The following is an 11918-nucleotide window of genomic DNA, read 5'->3' as shown; positions in this document are numbered from 1 at the left end:
TTCGCTTTCAGAATCTGAAGAAGTATCCTGGTGAACTCTACTAGATGAAGTACATGAAAATATATAACTATGAGATTCTTCTGAAGAATTGTACCATCACTAGAGGGATTGAAGATGCCAGACATACTGTCACTGTCACTCTTCATGAATATCTCCAGTACCTCTTCATGAGTGCAACCATGTCAAAGTGCCATTTCTTCATGGAACGCAAAAGTGATAGTGCTCAAAGACTCCTGATGAATCAACAGAAATCTAAACAACACCACAGAAGCAGAATGTAGATGATCACACACACCAGCTAGCATGAATGTTGACCAGCAACTGTGAAATCTGACAGAAATACCACTGAGCAGCTTTAGATGTCTGCAGAACCACGGGTAGTGGAGCCAGATGATGTCTCCCCCCCCCCCCTCCCCCTCCCCCTCCTCCAGAAAAGTGGAGTGTGGCAGCATTTTACGTTTTCAGTGCTCAGAGGGTTAAGACAAATATTTGTTCTCTGATGTAGAAGAAAGATTCTAGCCAAGCCAAAGGTTTGTCTTCCACGCTGGTGTGTGGAAGCTTTTTTAGCTATGTGTCATAGTTTACACTATCAAATGTGTTGCAAGGTAACGGAAGATTCCTGTTGGATACCTTTTGAAATTTAGTTCAGTTACAATTTCATATGTTAGACTAAATACAGCTTTATCTGTGGGGAATCCCATATGATAGCCTAAATATGTAAATGTCAGTAAGCCATTTAATGCTGAACATTTTCAGTTTTCTCCATTAATAATGAATTTATTCTGAAGATATCCAGCTGTTGATAAATAAATAAAATATTGGTGTGGCTACATGGTACTTGCAAAGATGAAGTCATTCAAGAAATGTTCTCTGGTTGCAAGGCACTGATCACAAAGGCCTTATTTGTCTATTAGAAAATGTTAGCAAACTGAAATGGCTCCAAAAATGTTCAAGCTTTTAGAATCTTCAAATTCTGTGAGAGATGCCTCTTTCTGTCAATAAAAGTCCACTAGAGCTGACCTGAAGTTTTTGTAGCTAATTGGTTGATGTACATGAAACAACACGATACAGACATAACAGATACCTACAGAGTAAATAGTGTATTACTTGGCTACTTACCTTACATTCAGTACAAATCACTGCATCAAACAATGGATGTTCATCAGAATTTTCTGGTGGTCGCATGCAGGCAACACAAATGTTTTCACCCTGCTTGTATCTTTCTGCATTGCCTGAAAATAAACAAGCCACTTCATTTGAGGTTTAGCAAAGATGATGTTGGAGGACAGTGTCCATTAAACTCTTCTTCCCTGACTTGAAAGAGACCTTAATTAAAACAAGTGTCGAAATGACTTCAGAGCAAAGAATTCATGTTATTCACTCAAACAAAACTCAACATATGACATAATAAGAATATGCAGTCTGTTATTCATTTATTTATACTTTGTGTATCACAGGCCTGAAGGATAATTTTATATAATGTCGAATGCTTGCAGATAAATGTTAACAATGGGAAATTACTTTTGAAAATTGTATTAAGAATGAATGACCATTAATTGTAATCTGCTATACTCTGTTATTGTTTAAATATGATAGAAATGGAAAGTTTATGCAACTGTCACGAAAGCCACTATTTTTAAAAAATGTTGCTGCATTTCCAGTTCTATCTGCTGTTGGCTTTGCCAGCCAAAAACCAGTTAATAAGATAAATAACTCACTGTAGTATATTCACAGTTTTGTCTTTGTATTTATATTAAGCTGCTACTTAATTCCCTCTTATTATTAATGTGAGAACGCTGATCAATCTCAAAAGATAGCAGTTATACAAAAACCAGAAAAAATGAAAAATGTGAATTGCACTTTTTGCAGTAATTCATAATTAATGAATCTAGAGTAGCACTTATTTTATTACAACATGTAGCTAGTGAAACGTGTCTTTGATCTATTTTTGGATTGCATAGATTATCAATTTCTTGTGTTATGTGCAGTTACATTGAGACCTATGCATAAAAATAGAAAGCTCCTCTCTTAAACTTGGGAATGGAAGCAGAATACAACTGGAAATTACTTTTTGTTCTGTATTGTGCTTGTGTAAGTCACTGATCACCTTAATTTCTCTATTATTATCGACTGAAAATGTCAATAAAGAGCAAATACATACTGTCTAAATGAAGCTGCAAAAATATTCAGTCAATTTTGATGAACTTTCAAGGTGGTGCAAAGTTTGGCAACTTACTTTCAATGTTCAAAAATGTAAAACCGAGCACATCACAAAATAAAAAGCATTGTATCCTATGAGTACAGTATCAATGATTCAGTATCTGGATTGGTCAAGTCATGCAAATACCTGGATGCAACACTTCAAAGGAATATGAAATGAAATGATCACATCGCGCAGTCATAGATAATTCGAGTGGCCGGCTTCAGTTTACTGGTAAAATGCCAGAGAAGTTAATTAGTTTACAAAAGAGATTGCTTACTCTATGTAACATATCCTAGAATTCTGCTGACTTGTGTGGGACTCATGCCAAATAGAACTAAAAGGGGATGTTGAATGTCCACAGAGAAGGCCAGCAAAAATGGTCTCAAGTTTGTGGGACCCATGAGGAGAATCACACATATGCTGAGGAGACTGAACTGGCAGACACTTGAATATAAAAGTGAATATCTCATGAATGTGTACTTACCAAGTTTAAAAAACAGCTTTAAATAATGATTCTAGGAATATACTAAAAATCCATATGTATTGCACCTGTTGGAGTCATGAGGACAAAGTAAGAGTAATTACAGCACTTACAGAGACATTTAAACAGTCATTCTTCCAGTGCTCCATATGTGAATGGAACAGGAAGACGTCCTAATAACTGGTAGAATGGAAAGTATCAATGGTCATGCACTTCACAGTGGCTTGCAGTTGCAGACTATGGATGCAGATGTAGAACTTTATGAAGAAATCAAAGTGAAAAAGATTAAAAGAAGCATTAAGGGTAAATTAAAGGAATCAAAAACAAGATGGCAAATGCAAATTGACTATGATGGAGTGAAGAAAAAGTGATCTTCATAACAATCTTCTTCTATCAAAGAAGGAGACGAAGGCTCAGAAAGCTTATGCATTTTCTTAACTTTTGTATGTATTTTCTCCTGCCACTGCTTAGTGAGTAGATTTTTTTTATCCATTCAATTGTATTATACTGTTTGTCATTTGATCCAAGAAAGAAGACAATAAAGACATGTGAATTGATATCAGCAAATGTCTGTGGAGATTTTAATGAATATTTTCAAAAGAAGAAATATATGCACTCGAAATCAAACTGCAAAATCATCACAGCTTTTCGAGCTGTGATTAGGTAAGAAGCCAGGAATAAAACACTTGTGCATAATAGGTTTACGTGCGATGCTAATATCCTAATTCAGAGAAGACAGAAAATGAATAAGAAAGCTATCTACGGTATGTCATGGGATACGATGGAGGTGTGCATTTTACAGAATTTGAGTGGAAAAGGAAAATCAAGTCATTCTCAGCAGGGTTGTAATCTTCCATGAAAGGCCTGGAAGTTGTGAATAACAAGTCAACTTACCATTGCAGAAAGTTAAGCAAAATAAGCAGGGAAAATATGCAGCTCAAAAAATCAAAGAATAGTTAGTCAGACACACAAAAGTTTGATGAAGATTGAAGAGCGCAGAGCTAGTAACAGAGAAGACAAACTGTTTATCCAGCCTCAATGACAAAGCAAAATCATTCAATGTTAATGAAGTCTTTATTGCTAAAAAACTTTGTAATTAAACAAAAAGAGATGGAGAATCATGTGAATAAACTGTCAATGGTATGCAAAGTGCTACTGGAAGCAACCTATGGAAAATTAAATAAATCACAAAAACAGAATAAAACACTGGAATGAACTTTTCTACCAAATGGAGCAAGAATCACATCATGTGAGTGGTGTTGCTGTTGTGCTTCTAAAATTTCAATCGTAATGCTTGTCATTTGTCCATTATGACTGTGGGATCAAAGGCATTTACAGCAACTGGACATGATACTGCAATTGTACAATTCTGAATTCAGCTGAGTATTGTAACTTCAGGTAGGCTGCCAGCAGGTTCTCCACTTGCCCTGGAATCTCCATCACTCACCACAAGACCAACTAGTAGCACTACATATGCAGACAGAGGGCACTGCTATGGACCATACCCTCAATGGAGCAAACTGTAGCCTTCAATGCCTTTTAACGTTGGTGTATGCTGATATCTGGCAGAAGATATGGCAAGTCTAGGAAGACCACCATCAGGATCTGGGCCAAAAAGATCACTTAATTGAAGTGACAAGTAACTCACATGTCTGCCTGTTAAGGGTTGCAATACATTATACAATGTGTACATTATGCAAAACATTTAGTAAATTTTTAGCATGGTTTATGTTCATTGATGTAAAAAAGATATTCCATTCCCTACTTCATCCTATTAGAGGTTGATTTTTACTCATTTATGTACTTAAACAGCTCATGTTCTTCCTCAGGTTACAAGCTATATCCAAACCCAATTTCATCGAAATTGGTTCAGCGGGTTAGTTGTGAAAATGTAACACAAAGTTGCTTTCACATTAACAAAAATCATTATGGATTAAACATTATGAAAATTGTATAAACACTGTATTTACTACATTGAATCTTGTTACGTAGGACATATCAAACTCTAAAAGTATTTTCATAAATGTGATAAAGTTCAAAGTCAAAAAGTAAATATCTTTTTAGTAGAGAGTAAAATTATTTCCCTATTTTGCATAATATTATTCAAATCAATAAATATCTTGTACTACAGGATATCGGAAGTAATCTGTTTTCTTTGTTAGTGTTCAAGCTATGTGCATATCAATCTGTGAAATCAGTTAGCAGTTTATTTGTGAAAATGTAACAGACAGAATTACATTCACATACATAATATTAGTATGGAGAAAAATGTGTGAATTTTACCCTTTCAACCATATGTCTTTGTGTTTGTAGTATAAAGGTCAACCTCATATCCATCTTCTACAACTGCAGACACAACAGACATTCTGGTGAGGCTGAGACTGAGACATTTCTTGTGATGAGGATTGGAATGAGACAACCATCAGATTGACTCATAGATGAGATTGAGAGATAGTTGGCAGCAGTTCAATTAATCTATGGTATGCAGTATGTGAGTACTGCACTAATAATAGAAATTTTCTTTTGAGAAAGTTGTCAGCAGAAACTAATCATGGTGTTGTTGTTGTTGTTGTTGTGGTCTTCAGTCCTGAGACTGGTTTGATGCAGCTCTCCATGCTACTCTATCCTGTGCAAGCTTCTTCATATCCCAGTACCTACTGCAACCTACATCCTTCTGAATATGCTTAGTGTAATCATCTATTGGTCTCCCTCCATGCTGCCCTCCAATACTAAATTGGTGATCCCTTGATGCCTCAGAACATGTCCTACCAACCGATCCCTTCTTCTGGTCAAGTTGTGCCACAAACTTCTCTTCTCCACAATCCTATTCAATACTTCCTCATTAGTATGTGATCTACCCATCTAATCTTCAGCATTCTTCTGTAGCACCACATTTCGAAAGCCTCTATTCTCTTCCTGTCCAAACTATTTAATGTCCATGTTTCACTTCCATACATGGCTACACTCCATACAAATACTTTCAGAAATGACTTCCTGACACTTAAATCTATACTCGATGTTAACAAATTTCTCTTCTTCAGAAACGCTTTCCTTGCGATTGCCAGTCTACATTTTATATCCTCTGTACTTCGACCATGGTCAGTTACTTTGCTCCCCAAATAGCAAAACTCCTTTACTACTTTAAGTGTCTCATTTCCTAATCTAATTCCCTCAGCATCACCCGACTTAATTCTACTACATTCCATTATCCTCGTTTTGATTTTGTTGATGTTCATCTTATATCCTCCTTTCAAGACGCTATCCATTCCATTCAACTGCTCTTCCAAGTCCATTGCTGTCTCTGACAGAATTACGATGTCATTGGCGAACCTCGAAGTTTTTATTTCTTCTCCCTGGACTTAACTACCTACTCCAAATTTTTCTTTTGTTTCCTTTACTGCTTGCTCAATATACAGATTGAATAACATCGGGAAGAGAGACTAAACCCTGTCTCACTCCCTTCCCAACCACTGCTTCCCTTTCATGTCCCTCAACTCTTATAACTGCCATCTGGTTTCTGTACAAATTTTAATAGCCTTTCGCTCCCTGTATTTTACCCCTGACACCTTCAGAATTTGAAAAAGAGTATTCCAGTCAACATTGTCAAAAGCTTTCTCTAATTCTACAAATGCCAGAAACGTAGGTTTGCCCTTCCTTAATCTAGCTTCTAAGATAAGTCGTAGGGTCAGTATTGCCTCACGTGTTCCAACATTTCTACGGAATCCAAACTGATCTTCCCCGAGGTCGGCTTCTACTAGTTTTTCCATTCGTCTGTAAAGAATTCGCATTAGTATTTTGCAGCTGTGACTTATTAAACTGATAGTTCGGTATTTTTCACATCTGTCAACACCTGCTTCTTTGGGATTGGAATTATTATATTCTTCTTGAAGTCTGAGGGTATTTCACCTGTCTCATACATCTTACTCACCAGATGGTATAGTTTAGTTAGGACTGGCTCCCCCAAGGCCGTCAGTAGTTCCAATGGAATGTTGTCTACTCCGGGGGCCTTGTTTCGACTCAGGTCTTTCAGTGCTCTGTCAAACTCTTCACTCAGTATCGTATCTCCCATTTCATCTTCATCTACATCCTCTTCCATTTCCATAATATTGTCCTCAAGTACATCGCCCTTGTATAGACCCTCTATATACTCCTTCCACCTTTCTGCTTTCCCTTCTTTGCTTAGAACTGGGTTTCCATCTGAGCTCTTGATGTTCATACAAGTGGTTCTCTTATCCCCAAAGGTCTCTCTAATTTTCCTGTAGGCAGTATCTATCTTACCCCTAGTGAGATAAGCCTCTACATCCTTACATTTGTCCTCTAGCCATCCCTGCTTAGCCATCTTTCAGATGGCAGACAAAGCAATGAATTGTTCTTTTCTTTTCAGGTTGGAGGAGAGAAATTTTATTCTTTTGTTCTCATTTTGTGTACCATTACATCCATAGCTACAACAATGTTCTATTCATTAACTTTGCTGAATACCTGTTACACATTGTACTAAACAGACAGCAAGCACTCACAACATTTGTTCAGTTGCAGAGTCATCAAATTAACAGTCTGTTAGAATACATTACACAGCCACTTCAATTACAACAAAACCAGCACGAAGCATATAAAGCAACAGACAAAACTGAGAATTATGGAGGTCCATTCCTGTGGTTGGCAGCAAGATGAAATTTTCTGACCACTCGCCATTACTTTCTCCACAATCAGTCATGCCAGTGTATCCCGTCTCACCCTTCTGAAGTCATCAAATGAAATCTCACTGTGACCTCAACTATTGAATCTTTATCTGCCAATGTAAGATAACCCATACATTCAGCTATTACACAATGTAAGGGTACTGACCTCAGCAGCCTAAGCTTTATTTGCAAACATAAGATGACCCTGTATTTTCTGAATGACAAATCTGAAAAAAAGCCTCATCTAATACAGGGTAAGTACAGTGCATATCAGACTTCCATAAAGTACACACAAAATTACTTCTGTATTTGTATATAACTCTCCATTTGAGATAACATGCTACATGTTAAAAACTTATCAATGCTGTTTATATCTAAAAACAAAGATGAAGTAACTAACCAAACAAAAGCATTGGTATGTTGATAGAGGCACTAACAAACACAAACACAAAATTCAAGCTTTCGCAACCCACAGTTACTTCATCAGGAAAGAGGGAGGGAGAGGGAAAGACGAAAGGATGTGGGTTTTAAGGGAGAGGGTAAGGAGTCATTCCAATCCCGGGAGTGGAAAGACTTACCTTAGGTGGAAAAAGGGACAGGTATACACTTGCACACACATGCATATCCATCCGCACACATACAGACACAACCAGACATATGTAAAGGCAAAGAGTTTGGGCAGAGATGTCAGTCACAGTGGAAATACAGAAGCAAAGATGTTGTTGAAGTTCTCAAAGTCTTCAAAGATTTAAAGTCCACCACTCATACTCTCTGCTGGAAATATCACTTTGCCATGAAGAAAAATAATTCTAATCCTACTCCTAGTGATCCAACTCCCCAAGACACTATCCAAATTGAACCCTGTCTGGAACAGTTCCGTCCTCCGTCACAGCGGGACCCACCTCCTCTTCCTCGAAATCACCTTCTCCAAACCTTCCAGGAATTTCTCACTTCCAGCCTTGCCTCTCAGTCCTTCATAAAAAGCCTTAATCCTACTCCCAACATCACCACAGCTGAACCCCAGGCTACCTGTGATCTGAAGGCTGACCAACCCATCGTCATTCTTCCGGCAGACAAGGGTTCCATGACCGTGGTACTTGATCATCGGAAGGCTTAGGGACTGCGTCAGCTTTCAGACAACACTACATACAAAGTTTGCCAAGGTAATCCCATTCTTGATGTTCAGGCAGAGCTTCAAGGAATCCTCAGAACCTTAAGCCCCCTACAAAACCTTTCACCTGACTCCATCAACCTCCTGACCCCACCGACACCCCGCACACCTAACTTCTACCTACTTCCTAAAATTCACAAACCCAATCATCCCGGCCGCTCCATTGTAGCTGGTTACCAAGCCCCCACAGAACACATCTCTGCCTACAAAGATCAACACCATCAACCCATTACATGCAGTCTCCTAATCTTCATCAAAGACACCAACCACTTTCTCAAACGCCTGGAATCCTTACCCAATCTGTTACCCCCAGAAGCCATCCTTGTAACCATTGATGCCACTTCCTTATACACAAATATTCTGCATGTCCAGGGCCTTGCTGTGATGGAGCACTTCTTTTTACGCCGATCACCTGCCACCCTACCTAAAACCTCTTTCCTCATTACCTTGGCCAGCTTCATCCTGACTCACAACTTCTTCACTTTCGAAGGCTAGACATACCAACAATTAAAGGGAACAGCAATGGACACCAGGATGGCCCCCTTGCACGCCAACCTATTTATGGGTCACTTAGAGGAAGCCCTCTTGGTTACCCAGGCCTGCCAACCCAAAGTTTGGTACAGATTTATTGATGACATCTTCATGATCTGGACTCACAGTGAAGAAGAACTCCAGAATTTCCTCTCCAAACTAAACTCCTTTGGTTCCATTAGATTCACCTGGTCCTACTCCAAATCCCATGCCACTTTTCTTGACGTTGACCTCCATCTGTCCAATGGTCAGCTTCACACATCTGTCCACATCAAACCCACCAACAAGCAACAGTACCTCCATTATGACAGCTGCCATCCATTCCATATCAAACGGTCCCTTCCCTACAGCCTAGGTCTTCGTGGCAAACGAATCTGCTCCAGTCCTGAATCCCTGAACCATTACACCAACAACCTGAAGACAGCTTTCGCATCCCGCAACTATCCTCCTGACCTGGTACAGAAGCAAATAACCAGAGACACTTCCTCATCCCATCAAACCCAGAACCTCCCACAGAAGAACCCCAAAAGTGCCCCACTTGTGTCAGGATACTTTCTGGGACTGGATCAGACTCTGAATGTGGATCTCCGGCAGGGATACGACTTCCTCAAATCCTGCCCTGAAATGAGATCCATCCTTCATGAAATCCTCTTATAACATTTCAGCTCCTCAACACCAAATTAAAACGTTCCACTTCAATTTGTTTGCACTTATAGCGATCCCAGCTTCCTCAACCAAATTAAAACGTTGCATTAGGAGGTGTCTGCTTCGTGCAAAAGGTCTCGAGTTCATATTCACGACAACAAGTAATTCTTCATTACAGACGTTTATTTACAAACAGAACTGACAGACTTCACAGACTCAACAACTGACTCTCAGAGGTAACCACACTGCATATCCGAACTGGCAACTGACAACTCCTAGGTGTATTAATATCTTTCCAAACAATGAGAGTCTTTGACAATGTTTTGTTTACAATACGATAGCAATTCACGACTTAAAACTAAATTAGACATTACAGAATTTTAGTACAGATTAAAGAAAGTAAAAGGATCAGTACATATAAATTCTTACAAGCATAATTTCCAAATAGATTTTATAACATTTTTCTACCAGCTTCTGGATAACCTTCACCAGATTTGTACCGATGTTTCCAGAAATATCTTGACATTTGATTCTGGATATTTCTTGAGTGATTTAGAACAACTATTTATATGTAAAATGATTTAAATCGTGTTTCAAAACGTAAATAAATCTTTTTAGCAATATTTCTTGATACAAATCGTCTTTCGAAATTAGGTTATGAAACAGTTTTCACAAGTTTTCGTATTTTTGCAATCATAATATAGAATTTCTCCATAGAAAGTTCCAGAAGTGTGCATTAAACGTTCATTTACAGACTTTCTCTTTAGCTGGTGAGTTTTTAAAAGTATCTTGTCCATATTATACGAAATAATTTAGCTCAAAACTGATAATTTATACAATTAATCAGAGCTACAGCAAACAGTGAGTCTTTCTTTTACAAAATGAAATATAATTACAAAATTGAATGAAAATAGGTTACTAACACTAATATATATTTACATTAATTCTATTTTTGTTCTTTCTGTGCAAAATGCCCTAATATTGACACAGTACAATATTTAAACATCACCAAAGTTTCCCTTTACATTTTGCATATCTGTATCGACATCCCCTAAAAGTCTACAGTATCGAATACTTCAATATGTCCCAATATGTCCTGTAATGTTACACAACCCCCCATCAGCACTTCCACGTGAAACACGGAAGGGTTGATGTCCTTACATTACAAAACAGAAAAGTTTTACACATATCTTTGGTGTCTTCTTTCTTGAAGACCGGTGATCTTCTTTGTTGAAGGTCGGTGATCTACTTCCTTAAAGGTCGGTATACCTCAATGCCACACACTGTATTTCAGTCTCATCTTCACAGTCCGTATGGTTTCCATATACACTGCAGGCTATCACAGGCTGCAATAGCACAGTCCGCTATGAATATACAGCATACAGAGGTCAAACCCAGTTAAACATTAGCAAAAGCATTTAATAGTCGGTGGACCGGTTTTTAAGGACACAGAAATTTGAATTCTCTAAAGTCTAATTACTCAAGAAAATTTACTCTAAATAATTTCTTAAAGCTAAGAGAGGATAGACTGACAGATGGAGAAAATTGATTATACAGGATCACAGAATAAGTGTAAGATGCAATGCCAGAATACGAAAATGAAATATGACAGTTGCATAGCTAGGGGACCTAGTGCTCGCCAAACACTTAGCACACAAAGAATGTATGCTCCCCTGAGGAATCAGATAAATACAACATAACAAAGTATACAAAAATATCCTGGTAAGATTACATATAAAAGTCTATAAACATCTATTACCTAAAATACTTTTTTACATTTTTTTATACAATTTCGGTCACGTTTCGAAGGCCAAACAGTCTGCCAGAATTTGGGTAGACTAGACAGTAAGCATTCGGATGAGGATTGTCCTGAATCTTGAAAGGTCCAATGTATATGTCAAAAAACTTTTTTAATTCACCACTGATGGCTTTAGACTTCTCTTGTGTTTTAACAAGAACCAAGTCTTCAATTTTAAATTGAGTAGGCTTCAATCTTTTGTGATGTCTACATTTCCTCTTATCACCTTGAGATTTCATGGTCTTTCTCACCATTTCCTCTCTCTCTTGAGTACTTAATGGTTTGCAGACTGGAAAATCAATGAAATCACTAATTGGATGTGGTGGTTTGCTTTTATACTGTATTTCATAAGGCGAAAACCCTGTTGTGGAATGCTGTAGGCTGTTCACAACATCTTCGAATTTCTCAAC

At 37.9% G+C, this 11918-nt stretch overlaps 1 protein-coding gene across 1 annotated transcript in view; it reads right to left on the bottom strand.

Moving 5' to 3' along the window:
* LOC126284097 (DNA (cytosine-5)-methyltransferase 3B-like) overlaps positions 1 to 11918 on the bottom strand; it is a 338027-nt gene that overhangs the window by 179463 nt on the left and 146646 nt on the right. Inside the window, exon 9 of the mRNA XM_049982791.1 lies at positions 1120 to 1232. Coding sequence (XP_049838748.1) covers positions 1120 to 1232 — 113 coding nt within the window. The remainder of the gene's footprint in view (positions 1 to 1119; positions 1233 to 11918) is intronic.

Source organism: Schistocerca gregaria, chromosome 1, assembly GCF_023897955.1.
Source record: "Schistocerca gregaria isolate iqSchGreg1 chromosome 1, iqSchGreg1.2, whole genome shotgun sequence".
Classification (NCBI taxonomy): domain Eukaryota; kingdom Metazoa; phylum Arthropoda; class Insecta; order Orthoptera; family Acrididae; genus Schistocerca; species Schistocerca gregaria.
This window is presented reverse-complemented; position numbering and strand designations above follow the sequence as displayed.